The following is a 17,321-nucleotide window of genomic DNA, read 5'->3' as shown; positions in this document are numbered from 1 at the left end:
TTCAGGTAATATTTGATGCATTTATAACTCTCTGCTCAGGTTTTTTGACATCACTCCCCTGGGGCAGATCCTCAACAGATTCTCAGCTGATACCAACATCATTGACCAGGTACAAGGATTCAGAATAATCAAAAAAAAGGAGCCAAGCATGAACTAATTTTGAATTCATTATCATTTTGTCGTCTTTTTTTCTCTCAGCATATTCCTCCGACGCTGGAGTCTTTGACCAGATCTACGCTGCTCTGTTTGTCAGCCATCGGGGTCATATCCTCCATCACGCCAGTTTTTGTTATCACCTTGCTTCCTCTGGCGGTGGCTTTCTACTTCATCCAGAAGTACTTCAGGGTGGCCTCCAAGTGAGTCTGCAGTGTGTATGTTCCAAATAAAGAGCATTGTTTTTGGTCTTCCTTTTGTGCGGCTGATGGATGTAGTTCAGTAAAAAAAAAAAGAAAATAGTTCCATGAAACTGCTCACAGCGAGGTCTGTGGATTATTTTAAGTAAGTAATTTTGTTTTGTTTTGTTTTGTTTTGTTTTGTTTTGTTTTATTTTATTTTATTTTATTTTATTTTATTTTATTTTATTTTATTTTATTTTATTTTATTTTATTTTATTTTATTTTATTTTATTTGTTTTGTTTTGGTTTGGTTTGGTTTGGTTTGGTTTGTTTATTTATTTATTTTTCTTAATTTTATTTATTTTATCTTAGATGTAATGTAATTCTGTCCGTCTCTCAGGGACCTTCAGGACCTCGATGACTCCACACAGCTTCCTCTGCTCTGCCACTTCTCTGAGACCGCTGAAGGTCTCACCACTATAAGAGCATTCAGGTACAATACACACACACACACACACACACTCACACATTCATACAAACACACTGGATGTATTTCAGTCATAAACTTTTTTTTTTATTTTGTACAAATCTGCACAACACAACATATTTTAACATTTTGGGTCCATTTTCTTCCACCTTAAAGTTCCCTGACATGATGTTACATTCAGTCCCTGCAGGCTTCTGCTATGCAAGAATGACCTCTGCATGCCTTACCCCAACCCTCACCCCAAATTTAGCTCCAGCTTAACCCTAAAATAAACCTCAAAGCAGCTTTTTCTTTTTCGCTGTATCACGTACCCACCACGTGTCTGTATAAAGAGATCTGTAGAGCCAAAACACAGTCATGAATTATGTCCATTAACTGCAGTGTTGATGGTTCAGTCCTCACTTCCTCCTCCCCACATTTAACCAAAACACTGAACCGCGTTTGCTTCTGATGGTAAAGATCAACGGCTTACAATACATGGCTCCTGTAGTGCCTGCAAAGTACTTCAGAGGAGCACAGTACATACCAATAATAAAGATGCTACTACTAATAATAATAATGCATTATTTATACAGTGTATTTAAGTAGCTTAAGTGTCAGTTTTAGTTTAGTTTTACTTGGACTTTAATGGTAAACAGAAGTCAACAGCAACCTTTTTCTTTTAAATGTCTGTGCGTTTCTTTGTATTAATTTGTGTCAACTCTCTAAATTCTGAGGTTTTTGTGGGTCCATGAACACAGCACAGATGAACTCCAAATAGCAAATTGCAAAACATTATTTAAAGAAAAAAAGCCAAATTGTTTTCTCAAGAACTGCGAAAAAAAATGTGTCTAATTTTTTTTAGTTGCCAAAAAATAAAAGAATTGCCAAAACGTTTTCTTAAAAAACACTAAACATTTAAAAAATCCAAAATATATTTTTTTATTTTTTCAAGCAAAAAAGCCAAGAAAAATTACTTTAAAAATGCCCAAATTTTATGTAAAAAATCCCCAAAATCATCAAAAAAAACCCGCCAAAACATTTTCTTAACATTTTTTCCAAAAGCTTCTAAAGGAAAAAAGTCACCAACCAAATGTAAAATTATTTTTGAAGACAAGTACGACAGTAAATTAAATACAAAATACAGCCATTTAAAGTGTTTTTTTTAATTATTTTATTTTGGTTTTAGCCAAAATTAAAAAAAGAAAAAAAGAAAATTATTTTACATGCCTTCCCTTTTTCACATCACTCCCTCCCCTCTCATAAATAACAAACAGTCCCTAAGTTGAATTTGAATATTCAGTTTTAACCTAGTTCTGAATTATTTGTTTAAAAATAATATATATATATAAATATAAATATATATATATATATATATATATATATATATATATATATATATATATATATATATATTTAAAACTATTATATGGTAATGAAAAAGAACCAATAAGGAGTATTGATGGTCCTTTTCGGGAATGTTTGGTCTTTAAAAGTTGCCTCAAAGTAATGGAAATTTTGGGGTAAAAATGTGAGTTTTGGCTTGTTTTATAGTCGTATTGGAGGACGCCGCAGCAGAAGTATCTCTTTGTATTTCTGTCTTCACTCTGTTTCCCATCGTCTTTATAATCCAACATTAAACAGCTCTCACGCTGTTTCTCTCCTCCCTGAGGACTTCCTAACACACACACACACAAATATACAAACACTGAGAGACTCACGCAGGCACGTATTACACACACACAAACACACGTAGTAACATTGAATCTGGTATTGAGACAGATTCTTGGCAAACATGGGATAGTTCCCATTATCATTATCCACTGGTCTCCCTCCAAACCCAGTCTGCTTTAGAAGACTTTCTGCTGAACAAAGGCAAAAGATAAAAACCTGAAGACTTTGTTTATTCAGTAACATTTTTCCTTTCCTGTGTAGACTTTATCTTATTTCCCTTTTCCTCTTTCATTCACTGTTTCTAATAATAATTCTAATATTTATTATGTGCACTTATGTCATCTCATTTAATGCTTCTTTTATGATTTTGTTATTCTTTTTCTGTTGTTGTCATATTTTTGGGGGGTTTTCTGTCCCATTCTTGTGAAAGCAACATCTCAAGAATGCCTTGAAGAATTTTTTTTAAATTTGGCACAAACGTTTACTTTGGACTCAAGGACGTACAAGGTCTTAGGTCATAGGTCAACATCACTGTGACATGCATCTGTCTCATTATCTTCTTCTATCTCAACGCTACAGCTCAAAAACAGATTGAAGGAATTTTCAAATTTGGCACAAATGCTCACTCAGACTCATCAATGAAGTGATTCGATTTTGGTGGTCAAAGGTCACAGTGACTGTGCATTTATCTTATTCAAGTGAAAATTACAACTCAAGAACACCTGGAGGGAATTTCTTAAATTTTGGCACAAATGTTCAAATTGAAATTGAGGTCACTGTGACTTTGCATCCATCTCATTCTCGTGAACCCAAGAACTTGATATTTCAAGAAATCATAAAGGCATTTTTTTTTCAAATTTGGCACAAACGTTCACTTGGATTCGAGAATGAACTGATAATAATTTTGAAGTCAAAGGTCACTGTGGCCTCATCAGTCTCATTGTTTTGAACGCAATATCTCAAGAAAACCTTAAAGGCATTTTTTTCAAATTTGGCACAAACATCCAATTTGACTAAATGCTAAACTAATTCAGTTTTAGTTGTCAAAGGTCAAGATCAATTAGACATTTCATTCGTCTCATTCTCATAAACACAGTATCCAAAGATGGCCTTGAAGAAATTTCCTCAAATTTGGCACAAATGTCCACTTGAACTCAAAAATGAAGTTATTAGAATCTGGCGGTTGAAGGTCAAAGGTCATTGTGACCTCAAAAACATGTTTTTGTCCATAACTCAAGAATTCATACACTGAAATTGTGCACAAATGTTTAAAAAGGATGTCCTCTTTATTTATTTTTTTAGTCCTGCTGACATTATATATGAAACAATATTTTCACTGTTGATTAATCTGCAGGTTATTTCCTCAAGTAATAAATTAGTTGTTTTGTAAATAAAATGTCACAAAATGGTTAAACATGTTCCCAAAACCCAATATGACGTTCTCAAATACCTTGTTTTGTCCACAACCCAAAGATATTCAGTGAACTGTCATAGAGGAGAAAAGAAACTAAAACATATTTAACATATATTTAAGAAGCTGGAATCACAACATTTCGACCCTTGCAAAAAATATTAGTCAGATTGATAAATCTATGTGCAAATTACTTTCGTTAATCAGCAGTCAGTTAGCAATCAATGCCAAAAAAGAGACAAGGACAGCTAAATTCAAACAACAACAGAGTATTTCGTTGAATAGATTCGTAGAATAATGGCTGAATATATTGTGTATTTCATGCACGTTTGGATGTTTTTTTCAGACACGAGGCTCGTTTTAAACAGCGTATGTTGGAGCTGACAGACACCAATAACACGGCCTACCTGTTTCTGTCTGCTGCCAACCGCTGGCTGGAGGTCCGAACGGTGAGAAACTGTTTCATAATATCTTCTCTCACAAAAATGTCACTGATTCTCTCACAGATACTTTAGTTTACATGCATGTTTCAGTTTGGCTGCACACGTATAAGAAAGTTATGAAGGTTGTGTTTGCCTAAATGTCGGCTTTTTGATTGTTTTCGCCCGTCTTACACTCTGTTCATTGGTTGCATGCGTGTTTGAAGCTCTATAAATTTTGATTTGAAAGGACTGTGTTGTGAGTGAACATTTCTTCTTCTCTTGCTCTCTGTGCAGGATTACCTCGGAGCAGTGATCGTGTTGACGGCAGCAGGAGCCGCCATATGGAGCCCATGGAAGCTGCACTCCGGAGGCCTGGTGGGCCTCGGACTCACATACGCCCTCACTGTGAGTTTCCTCCAGATTTTTCGGGTCTGATCTTCTGTCACACTGTTTCACACGGATTCTTTGCTAGACAGTTGTCTTACTTATTTTGTACTTTTAAAGGACATTCTGGGACATTTTAGGAAAATCTTTAAAATCAGAAATGTTTGAGACGGTGTTTATTCCAGTTTAGTCTGGTGGATTATAAGATGCCGAAAACACAAGTATTGACTGTGTCACTTAAAGAAGTATCTCACCGCTAGAGAGATCGTCTTTTAATAGAACTAGAATATCTCTGTGGTGGAGAGACGCAAATACTTTTGAAATTGGTCCTACGTCACCAAAGAAAACAGGAAAAAAGGACAGTTTTGCTCAAGAGGTAGAAAATCTGCAACTACCAGAATGCACTGCATCAAACCAGTAAACGCTGCGACTGGTGATGTAACACATACTTATACGTGTGAAAAAATCCTGAAATCCTAAAAAAGTCCTGAAGTCCCAGAAATGTCCTAAAATCCAAAAGATGTCCTAAAATCCTAGAAATGTCTTAAATTTGTAGAGTTGCCATGAAGTCCTAGAATTGTCCTAAAATCCTAAAAGCTTCCTAAATTCTGAGAAATGTCTTGAAATCCTAGAAATGCCCTACAATACTACAAATGTCCTAAAATTCTAAAGGCATCCAAAAATCCTAAAAACGTCCAAAAATCCCAGAAATATCCAAAAATATCCAAAAATCCTAAAAATGTCCTAAAATCCTAGATATTTCCTAAAATCCTTAAAACTGCCTAAATTCTGAGAAATGTCCTAAAATCCTAGAAATGCCCTACAATACTACAAATGTCCTAAAATTCTAAAGGCATCCAAAAATCCTAAAAAAGTCCTAAAATCCTAGAATTGTCCTAAAATCTTAGAAACCTAGAAACGTCCAAAGTATCTGCCTCAGAGAGTTATTTGTAGAGTTTTGGGTTCACGCTGTAGATGTAAACATCAACTTAATGTTAAAAAATGACCCTTTGTGTGTCTCTCTGCAGGTCACAAACTACCTGAACTGGGTTGTGAGGAATTTGGCGGACCTGGAGGTCCAGATGGCAGCTGTGAAGAAGGTCAACAGCTTCCTCGGCACGGAGTCAGAGAACTACGAGGGATCTATGGGTAATTGAGTTTTTTGTTTTAAAGCTGACATGCACCGACAAACATACAGTTTAACTTATATTCACATTTGAAGAGACACTTTGTCGGTTTCTACCTCTTAAAGCGAATGCCACAGTCTTTTTTCTCTATTTTCTCTGTGCATGTTGCACCAACTTAAAAAGTATTTGTGTTTTTGTACTTCATAGACAGCCCAGTTTTATAAAAACAGAACATCTTTCCAGCAGTGAAATACTTCTTCAACATGCCTTAAATCCTGATGATACCTCGGACGGACGATCCAACTTTGCAGAACTTGTGAATTTATGCCTCTCACTGTGTTTCGACATTTCATAATAACCCAGATAAGCAGAAAACCACATATTTCTAGACTTGTCAGATTTGATATCTCAGACAGCAAAATGAAGCCAAACACTGGAAAAGATCTCAATGCTGCATTCCTGCACGTCCAAATCAGATGTTTTCTTATACGTAAGCTAAAACCGCATTCGTCATCTGATGTGAAACAAATAAAATAAGTGACAGGGCTCCCACGGTTATGAATTTTCTCAAAAAATTGAGAAATTAGAAAAACTGGTTTCTGAGCCTGTGCTCTGCCATGCAAAAAAAAAAAAAGTTTATTTTACAAAAGACTGGCCCCTGATTGGGTGCTGTTGGCCCCCCAACCTTTTAGTATATTCAAGGTGTCAGAGTGCATAAACAGCAAAAAGAGAGCCAGCAGAGGATCCCCCACACCCCCCGACAGAGGTCCCAGCTAAGACCCTAATGTCCTAAAATTCTAGAAATGTACAAAAATTCCTAGAAACCTCAGAAAATCCTGGAAATGTTCCAAAATTCTAGAAACTTGCTAAAATCGTGAACATTTCCTGAAATCCTAGAAAGGTGCTAAAATCATAAAAAATCTCCAAAAACTTCCTAAATTCAAAAAAACGTCATAAAATCTTGAAAATGTCCTAAAATCTTAAATAAAACATCCTAAAGTACTAGAAATTAAAAATACTAAAATCCTAGAAACATGCATGGGGCTGCTGCGTCTGGCCCCTGGCCCCTGGCCCCTGGCCCCTGGCCCCTGGCCCCTGGCCTCCTGTTGTTTTGCAGAAGTGGCCCCCAAAGAAAAGGAAGTTGAGCATCCCTGGACTATCTTGGTTTTTTTAAAATTAGTTTTAAATTTAATATTGAGTGGCGTTAAAATGTCTTGAAATGTCTTAAATCAGACTCGCCTTAAAACAGCAGGAACCCTGGTTTTTAAAAATATATGGATTTAATAAACGTAGATTTTCCAATTTTAATCTACTTTTTAAAAAATCATTGAAAAATGGTAAAATATGATAGAAAAATTTTGGATAAGTATTGAAAATGTATTGGAAATAATGCAGGAAAACAAATTACGAGTCACCTCATGTGCTCATTTTGATGTTAAATTTAATCATTTTTAATAGGATTTAAATTTCAAATACGAAGAGAAAAATATTTGTTTTTGGCTCCTGATTTATAGAAATACACTGACTGAACTGCGTGACCAGCTCATGTTGCAGCTCATGCAGTGTGTGTGTGTGTGTGTGTGTGTGTGTGTGTGTGTGTGTGTGTGTGTGTGTGTGTGTGTGTGTGTGTGTGTGTGTGTGTGTGTTGGATGTGCTGTTGCCATGGTCAAATACAAATCCTGCGTTTTTTTTTTGTTTTGTTTTTCTTGGCAGGACAGAAAGCAAAACACAGAGACTTTACATCATTAAACTTTTATTCAATCAGCGTCGTGCCGCTGACATCGAGGATATCTCACCAAACCCGACTTTTTCAAGTCTTGAACGAAAAAGGAAAACTTTTAGTGAATCTGGCCGAGGACCTTTAATCAAGACAGAGACGCTATTTCGGGAATCACAACAATTGCTGAGTTTGAAGGATGGCTGGAAAATGACGCAAAGAAATCGAGAAGACACCAAGAAAGAAAAAGAGAAAAGCTTTTTTTTCTAGATTATAAGAATAAAAAAAGGAGGAAAGTGGAGTTTTGTATAAGGTTTCCTTCTCGTTTGTCTTATTGACTTCTTCCCTCAACATCGTGTTTTACAGTAAATGATCTTAAAAGTGACAGAACAGATTTTACTCTCTGACATCATGGAAAGTTTAAAAAAATCCCAAAGTTAGGGAGGAAGAAACCGAAAGAAGCCAAAACTATAAACATCTTATCATGTCAGTGTAGTAATATGAATAATGTGGCGCTGTTTCCAAACAGCAGGATGATATTCAGCCTCAAAAATAAAAAATTGATCAAGTGCAAGTTTCTGGGTTCCCATGCGTCCTGGAAAACCTGGAAAACAGCTGATTAATTTTCTTACACAGAAGAAAGGTTCTTACACAGTCATGAAAAACTGTAAAAGTCACAATATTTGCAAATAGTAAATTTAGTTTTGGAAAACTAAATACACCCTGAAAGTTTTTGAAATTGCAAAAAATATAAGACAAAAACGGTGGCTTTCTTTAAAAAAAAAAAAAATGCTAAAAAATTAAATAAAAGCTAAAATAAAATATTTTCCTCAAAAAATACCAACAGTTTTTAAATTAAAAAATAAATTGCCTTTTTTCTTTAAAAATAACCACCAAAAAAACGTATCTTATCTTTCCTTTTCCGTGTAAATCGCCAACAACTTCTAAAGAAAAAATAAATTGCCAAAATTTCTTCTTAAGAAATTGCCAAAGAATGTTAGAAAAAGAAGAAAAAAAGGCAAAATTATTTTAAAGAAAACATCCACACCCAGAAGTTTTCTTTGAAAACTGGTGGTAAAATAAATACAAAATACAGCTATTTGAAGTTGTATGCCTCTCCCCAAGGCCAAAAAAAACAAAAACAAAGCTATGTCCTTCTCCAGTGCTTTTATTATTTTTTGCCCAGCCTCCCTCTTTTTGCACCCCCCCACCCCCCCTCCAATAAATAACACACAGTCCCTAAGTCATATTTAAATAGGCAGTTCTAATCCTGTTCTGAATACATTATATTATTTTTATTTTTCTTGTGTAATAATGAAAAAGAACTGAGGAGCAGAATCCATGGTCGTTTCAGAGAATTTATGGTCTTTAAAATGTGCCTCAGAGTCATTGAAAAGTCCTGGAAATGTATTAATAAAAACTCTGTGTGTGTGTGTGTGTGTGTGTGTGTGTGTGTGTGTGTGTGTGTGTGTGTGTGTGTGTGTGTGTGTGTGTGTGTCCCTGCAGACACCTCTCAGGTGCCTGAGAACTGGCCCCACAACGGTGAGATAAAGATCCAGGACCTGTGCGTGCGCTACGACCCCATGCTCAAACCCGTGCTGAAACACGTCAACATGTTCATCGAGCCCGGCCAGAAGGTAATTAACAGGAAGCTGTGAGGAGAGCGGCGCGCGGCTGCAGCCATCAGTGTGATGCGGAGCGCGAAACTGTGGCGAATATTGTCTGAATTCACAAGTACAGGCTAAAAGAGAGAAGAGCGTGGTTTTAGTTAAGGTGTGGACTTTTCCTTTGAAGTCGCAGCCTCGTGTCCGCGCTCGGCATGCAGCTGCCGCTCTGCTCTCACTCAGGTGTCTGCCGTCTCACCGCCGTGTCACACTGACATTTGTTCCTCTTCTCCCCGTTATAGGTGGGAATCTGCGGTCGCACCGGCAGCGGGAAGTCCTCTCTGTCGTTGGCCTTTTTCAACATGGTGGATATTTTTGAAGGTGGGTCTGTGTCCTGTCACACTGTAAACAGACAGAGAGAGATCACTTTGTTTTTTTCACTTCTTTCATCTCTGTTTCAGTCTCTCTGCGTTTGTTTATGTCTCATTAAAAGGACAGTGTCTCTCGTCTGTCCGCTGAAGGATTTCCCTCAGTGATGTTTCCTCATGTAGCTCTTGAATCTTACTTTTTCCCAAAACACAACGCTGTCGGTCTCTCATTTGGTCTTTAAATCGAATTGTTCCTTCTTGGCCGTTTTCTCTGATCCACTTATGAGATGAAGAAGATACTTCAAAATAAACTGCTGTTAGAAAGGAGTGTACTTCTCCTTCGAAAATGATCTCATTAATCAAAACATGATAGTTGGAAAACTGAAACAGACCAACTGTCAGATAAGAAGTTTCCTCTACTTGCTAGTACTCTAGTACTTACAGTAACACTGAGCTACTATGTGGGATCCTCTGTGCTGCAGAGCTTTGTTTCTGTCCAAAAATGGCAGAGATACTGATAGTATGTGGTTTTTTTTTTGTTTTTTTGGGGGGAAAAAAGTCCACCTCTTGGTAAAGTTGGTAAAAATATTTGACAGGAAAATAAAAAAAGTGAAAAACTGCGAAGATTACTTCTACATTTGTTACTGTTACATCTCCCAGCCTGTGTACAAATTTTGCATTTTCCCTGTACGTGTTCATATGGGCCTCTGATTTTATTTTATTTTATTTTTTCAATTTTTATTTTATTTTTATTTTTTAGTTTTGTGCAGAGTGTAATAAAAAATAGTAACTAATCATCTACATAGCCATATCTGATCCATTGAAAAAAAAATAGAAATAAAAAAAATTAAAATTAATATATTTATATATATATATATATATATTTTTTTGTTTGTTTTTTGTTTTGTTTTAACCCTCCCCTCCCCACCCCGGTTGGCTTAGAATAACCTGTGAAGTCATATAATTTTAAATTAATTAATTAATTGGTTTAAAAAGGAAGAAGGCAGAAAAACAAAAGAGCCTCTGAATTTGAGTATTTTTAAATATTTACGTCTTCTGTGGGAACCAGCTGGCTTGGAGCTGAGCAGCGAAGTATCGAGAGGCGGAATAACACACTGTTAGTTTTGGCCTTTTTCATGAGGTTTGTTAACGATAAGGACAAATCTAAAATAACACCAGACTTAGTATCTTAAAATATCAGGAGCCAAAAAGATTAAAAATCTCTGTTTTACGACACCAGACACGTAAACGAGACCTAAATATGGACAATCTAAAGTTTTTCCACTAAAGCAAACCGTTCATTTACATTTAAACCCAAACACAGTTTATCTTAATGGGTTTTGGTGAAACTGAAGCACCACTGGAGGTAAATTAGTGACCCAGTTTCCGTTTAAAAGATGTTCTGCATCATCTCTAAATGTATAACATTGAATGTAGCGCAGCCGCGTGTGTTTATGTCGGAGAAAATGTTTATTTAACGTTCCTCTTTACATTTCAGCCCTTTTTAAACACACGAGCTGCCCGCTCCGAGTGAGAATCCGAAGGTCTTTTTGTTCTTCGTGTGTGTTTCTTTGCTTTTAAATACCTGACTGAAGGAGACTCTTGTGTCAGAGGATTAAAATAAGGACGTAACAAAAGACGCGGCTCGTTTTGGTCCCGTCGTTTTCGGGCTCTGGGTCGTGTCGTCTTAAAGCTGTCTTGTTTTTTTTTTTATTTATTGGGTTTAGAAAGTGAATCGTTCTGTTTTCACTCTGGCTGCTCATAGACAGATTATTCAGACAAAGATGAGATTATGCAGTCACTTTTTCCAGACACACACACACACACACACACACACACACACACACACACACACAGCTGGGCAGACATTTCATTAAACAGTAAATTAAGACGTGTGTGTCAGCAGCATTTCCTTATAAAGCAGTGAAATAAAACCGGCGCAGCGTCCTGGTCATACTGTAGCTCTCCTGACTAAAACTGTGCAGAACATTCTGGATTTCGTTACCCCAAAAATACAGCTTTGTATTTGATGGAACAAAAATATTTATCTAAGACGCTGCAGCTCGAACAAGCAAAGGAAGTTTACGTTTTAAGGACAAATTTAAGGCGATCATTTGAGTTTAAAAACTGCAAATAAAGGAGCAGCTGGTTACATTTAATTCTGTTTGCACGTTTTTTGTTAATCAATAATAATTTGTTAAGTATTAATTTACCAGATGATGAATTTTTTTTAGTTTTTATTTTTTTAAGATTTTATTGGAATCAAATTGGTAAACATCATTCAGCACAGCAAACTGACATTTTTTTGTGTGTGTTTTGTTTTTGGACAACAAAATTCAAGATTGATAAAATTTTTAAAAATAAATAAATCTTTGTTGTAAAAATCTTTCATGCAAGTGAACACAACACTGATAGTATAAAGGAAATAAGGGAAGAAAAGGGAAAAAAAAACATTAAAAAACAGCAACCAAACAAAAAAAATAGATAAATAAAAAAAGATGAGTTTTTAACCTCACACACCCTCCCACACACACACACACACACACACACACACACACACACACACACATTCACACATATTTGAGCTGTGAGGACAATAAAATGTGAATCTGAGGCCAAAAACACGGATGCCAAAGCGATGTTATTGAAGTATTTATCCCGCTGATGTATTACCTCTGCAGGGCGTTTGTATTGTGCGTCTTAAACCTCTAAGTTGTTTGTGGTTTGTTTAAAATGACGTCTGATAGAAACTCAAAGAGAAGGGCTTCATTTGTAAAGCACATTTCATGCAACAGGGCAATTCAAAGTGCTTTAGAGAGAAATAAAATATAAAAACATAATGTAGGATACAGATTTACAATAAAACGGTACATCAACTCCACTACAGTTCAGGTTAAAATGTTGTACTTTTTACTCCACTACAATTTTTAATAATTTAAGTTACCAGGAATTATAAAAAAAAAAACAACAACCATATAACGTATAACAAACAAATGATTCATAGATATTTCAAAAATTTGGATTTTGGGATATAAACCATATGAAAATATACAATTGAAGATGAAACAAATAGCTGGTTAATCCTTTAAAACCTGAGCAAATTGGTTTGATTTCTTCTTTATTTTATTTTATTTTATTTTTTACTGTCTTTTTTATTGTTTAAGAGCAGAACAGTAGAACAGCATTAAGTTAAATTATTTAGACACCTTTTTTCTGTCTTAGCATGAGCACATGTTGGCATGGCAAGATTTCTTTAAAAAAAGGAATTAGAAAAAGTTAGAAATAAGCCAAAAAAATTAAATATATATATAAACAACAAGAAGAAAATCCTTAAACCTTAGACCTTGAAAAGTGCTGAAAACAAAAATATATAGTGTAATTGCTGTTACTTGTAATGTGTCTGTATGTTGTGACTTGGATTAGAGATATATGTTACTTTATGTTCATTTCGTCTTTGCAGGAAAGATCGTCATCGATGGGATCGACATCTGTAAACTTCCTCTGCAGACTCTCAGGTCGCGGCTCTCCATCATCCTGCAGGATCCTGTGTTATTCAGCGGATCAATAAGGTTCACAAACACACACTCAAACACAGCTTCGTAAAAGTATCGTAAATGTTTCCGTCCTCTATGACTTTCCTCCGTCACTGCGACCAGTTTCCTGTTTATATTTTAAATCTTGTGTCACCAGCGAAAACGCTGACAGAGGAACTGTAAACTGTGTGAGCGGGACAAAAAACACTCTTTATCTAAAAGATATGAAGAGGAAACTTTGAAGTCCTCGATAAATAAGCAGCGTTATTGTGCACCAAACAAACTGTCAGAGGGATCCTGAGAATTTACATAATTTTGATTCGTTCTTTTTAATCATCGTTAACAGTTTTGCATAATCAAAGTGTGCTGAAATCAGCTGGTGTATTAATGTTAATAAAATTAGGTTTTTTTCACCAACTGATATAACAACAGAGTTTAAACCACAGCCAGTAAATGCTTTAGTTTAATTAACACTCCTGCTGTGGTGTTGAGCCAGAGTGAAATTTTTCAAACCAGTTTCATATTATTGCTTTTTATCAGTTTTTTTTAATGCTAATGCATATAATTTGTAGCACTTTGACATTTGTTCCAAATGTAAAGTTTATTAAAAATAAATTATTTTTAGGAATTATTACGTAGGAAGATAGCAAGTCGGCTACTCGCCATCTTTTAAGTGTTTACGTCTCCGGTCTGATCTTGAGCGCACAGCTGATAGCTACTACTACGTGGTTTGTTTACATGAAGTAACATGAGGTGCACATTTAATGGATTCAGAGCTCCGGTGTTACTTGATGTTACGTGATACGGGCTGATACCAATACTGATTATTAGTAGTTAATGACATCGATAACCAATATTTGGAACCGATATCTATTTACAATAAAAATGAAAGTCTTCGTGTCAGTATTATGAATTTGACATATAACAAACTCCAACATAAAATGTTGTTAAAATGCCTTAAACAAATGTTTAATCAAAACTGAAACTTTCAACATCATATACAGCAAGTGAAAATTTAAATAATAAAAATGAATTTTAAAAAAAACTGATAGTATAGCATATAAAAAAAAACGGCCAAAAAACTTGTTTTTAATGTTGAAAAAAGTCATAGTATAGCATGTCGTAAAAGGCTATAGTATAACAAAAAAAGTTGACAGAAAAAGTTTGTTTGTTGTTAGCGAATGTTTGTGAAAATTTAAATGAAAAAGGAATTAATAAAAATAGCTTCCCTGAGGTTTTACAAAGTAAAAGCTCGTCCCATGCTGACACTTTCCCTGATCATTAAAATAAAATGCCGATACAGATGATCGGCAAAATAGCAGATATTGGCCCTAATAATTGGCCAGGCCGATAATCTGTCGACCCCTAGATGAGAGGTGGAAACATGTCAGAAAACAGGATAACAAAATAAAGGCAGAACACTGATAATAATAATAATAATAATAATAATAATAATAATAATAATAATAATAATAATAATAATAATAATAAGCAGAATAAAACGAATAAGTTAAAAGATACATTAGAAAATTAAATCAAAAGACAAACTGAAAGACAACATCACATAAAAGCAAGTCTATAAAAACAGTTTTAAGAAGTACTGTAGTTCAAAAGGAGTCACTGATTCTGCGAGCCGAATCTCCTCCGGCAGGTCGTTAAAAAAATAAAGTGCACAATATGAGCCGGAGTTTCAGAAAAAAATGACCTTAGCTCGGACACCGAAAAACTAACCAACAAAAAAAAAAGTTTTGGCCTGAAAGACTTTTGTCACATGACGACACAAAGTCCCAGCTGTGGGGTTAATGGTTGGAAACCCAGTGGGAACTCTGGTTTGGACGCAGTCTGACTTTTGTCACAGACGTCACGGGCCGAGGAGGTCGTCCCGCGTCTCCGTCCTCTTCTCTGTCTCACGAGCTCTCAGCCGCGCTGTGTTTGTGTTACCCGACGATTCAGAAGAGTCTGTGTTTGTTATAAAAGACAAAGAGCATGTGCTATTTGTTTGGACAGAGACGCTGCTCCAGATAATCGAGAGTGTGTGTGTGTGTGTGTGTGTGTGTGTGTGTGTGTGTGTGTGTGTGTGTGTGTGTGTGTGTGTGTGTGTGTGCGCGTGTCTGTGTGTGTGTGTGTGTGTGTCTTGTTTATGTGAACGTAAGCCCGAGGTGAATGGTCGACAGTAACTGTTTCACACTGTTATCTTAGATGTTGCTGTTACGTTCTGACTGACACAATGAAGGGAAATTAAATGTTGAAATAACAATGAATTTATGTGTGTTACATTAACGATGTTACTTTTTTAATGACCTGGAAGAGATACACACACACGAGAAGAAAACTTTATTTTTTCAGTCTTTATTCTTTTTTTTTTTGTATGATTTTACAACTCACATTTATACCCAAAATAAATAAGCTCAAACTCATTCCCAGTATATATACGGTATATAGAAAAGATTAAAATATATATATATTCATATTTTCTTTTCTCGAGCATCCTCATCCATTTCCCATCACAAAAAAACAAAAAATGAAAATAAATCTCTTCAGATTCTGACCACATAGCTTACTTTTTCATTCTTAATTTCAATATTTCATCTATTTGTGCAACATTTTCTCAATTTTCTCCCATTAAAAAATATCAGAGTTCAGTTTCCTGAATTCATGCAGGTAGTTTTGTTGTAGACGAGGTTTCCGTCCAAACACACATTTTTACAAACAATTCACAGACATGATAAAAGTACTCAGTGCTCAAGTTATCACTAAATCACTCTATTAAAAAATAAAACAAAATAAAACGTTGCTTTTACAGCATCTGTACAGGCTTGTTAATTGGGCCAATTATCTGTATCTGTATTTTATTTTAATGATTGACAATAAAATTAATTAATTAAAAAAGTGCAAAGAAAGTGTCAGCAGGGGAAGAACTCATTTTATATATGAATTTTTTAATGAAGTTTTCACTTGACATTACAAGAAAACTTTCTTTATAAGACGTCGAAAGTTTCAGTTTTGATTAAACATTTGTTAAAAGCATTTAACCAAAGTTTTGTGTTAGAGTTTATTTTATTCTCAATTCTCAATATTGACAGAAAGATTTTCATTTTTATTGTAAATGCATATCGATTAAAAATGTGTCGGTCTCATTATCAACCATAACTGACATTGTTGTGGTTGATTAGACACTGTTCACTTTATTTCTGTGACTGCGGACACGCAGGTTCGGTAAATATCGTGTCTTCTTGCTGCAGGTTTAATCTGGATCCAGAGAGGACGTGCACCGACGACCGACTGTGGGAGGCGCTGGAGATCGCTCAGCTGAAGAACATGGTGAAAGCGCTGCCCGGAGGACTCGGTACTCGAATCGAACCTCAGCTTTGAATTATATTTGTTGCACCAACAGTCCTTCGTGTGTTTGACTGAGTGTGTGTTTGTGTGCAGACGCCGTGGTGACAGAAGGAGGAGAGAACTTCAGCGTCGGTCAGCGGCAGCTCTTCTGTTTGGCTCGAGCTTTCGTCAGAAAGAGCAGCATCCTCATCATGGACGAAGCCACAGCGTCTATAGACATGGCCACGGTGTGTGTGTGTGTGTGTGTGTGTGTGTGTGTGTGTGTGTGTGTGTGTGTGTGTGTGTGTGTGTGTGTGTGTGTGTGAGATATCAGATAATGTACATTTGTCAGTGATGTGAGAAAAAAAAACTTTTCCTGCAGCCCTCTCCTCTCTGTCTGAACCCTCTGAAACCGGATTAAAGTGACCTGGTTTGAGAGGACAATGAGCAGCGAAGGAAGAAATTACCCAAAAATGAGTTTGAGATTAGTGAAAAGTACAAGAAAATTACCTAAAATTCAGAAAAAAAACCCAAACAAAAAAAAGAAAGAAAACAAATTTTAAAAAAAGTTTAACAAAACAAACAAGTCAAACAAATTCTCATAATAAATATTTAACATACTTTTAAATATTAATTATGCTGATTATAAATGCATGTTTTCCCTAGTTTTATTATTTCCCTAGAATTTTTTCACCTAGTTTTTTTAACATAATTTTTAACATGTTTTAGAAAGAATACCAACGCGCTCAGTGTTTAAAGTTTTAAATATCTGTGAAAAGTGAAAAGTGTCTGAAACAGTGATGAACAGTTATTATCATTTTTAAGTCTTGTTTACCTTCTTTTTGTCTTTTTTTGTTTGTTTTGTTTTGGGGTTATTTATTTACTAATTTTCAGGTAATTTTCTTGTTCTTTTTAACTAAGTTCTTGCTTATTTTTGGGTAATTTCTTGTTGCTCATTGCCT

The 17,321-nt window shown here is 35.4% G+C and overlaps 1 protein-coding gene across 6 annotated transcripts in view; it reads left to right on the top strand.

Annotated features, from left to right (window-relative positions):
- abcc9 (ATP binding cassette subfamily C member 9) overlaps positions 1-17,321 on the top strand; it is a 68,820-nt gene that overhangs the window by 44,967 nt on the left and 6,532 nt on the right. For all 6 annotated transcript variants that reach the window (XR_015775583.1, XR_015775582.1, XM_088072960.1 and 3 more), the window contains 11 exons: positions 40-109; positions 199-356; positions 736-828; positions 4,233-4,335; positions 4,603-4,713; positions 5,721-5,841; positions 9,043-9,173; positions 9,443-9,521; positions 12,969-13,077; positions 16,284-16,387; positions 16,474-16,607. Coding sequence is in view for 4 of the 6 variants with exons in the window: in XM_088072960.1 (XP_087929086.1) it covers positions 40-109; positions 199-356; positions 736-828; positions 4,233-4,335; positions 4,603-4,713; positions 5,721-5,841; positions 9,043-9,173; positions 9,443-9,521; positions 12,969-13,077; positions 16,284-16,387; positions 16,474-16,607 (1,213 nt within the window). In the remaining 2 variants the exon portion in view is untranslated. The remainder of the gene's footprint in view (positions 1-39; positions 110-198; positions 357-735; positions 829-4,232; positions 4,336-4,602; positions 4,714-5,720; positions 5,842-9,042; positions 9,174-9,442; positions 9,522-12,968; positions 13,078-16,283; positions 16,388-16,473; positions 16,608-17,321) is intronic.

The sequence above is a fragment of the Plectropomus leopardus genome, chromosome 22, assembly GCF_026936395.1.
Source record: "Plectropomus leopardus strain MGB_pleo_1.0 chromosome 22, ASM2693639v1, whole genome shotgun sequence".
Lineage (NCBI taxonomy): Eukaryota > Metazoa > Chordata > Actinopteri > Perciformes > Serranidae > Plectropomus > Plectropomus leopardus.
The sequence above is the reverse complement of the archived record's forward strand: the minus strand, read 5'-3'. Positions and strand labels throughout refer to the sequence as shown.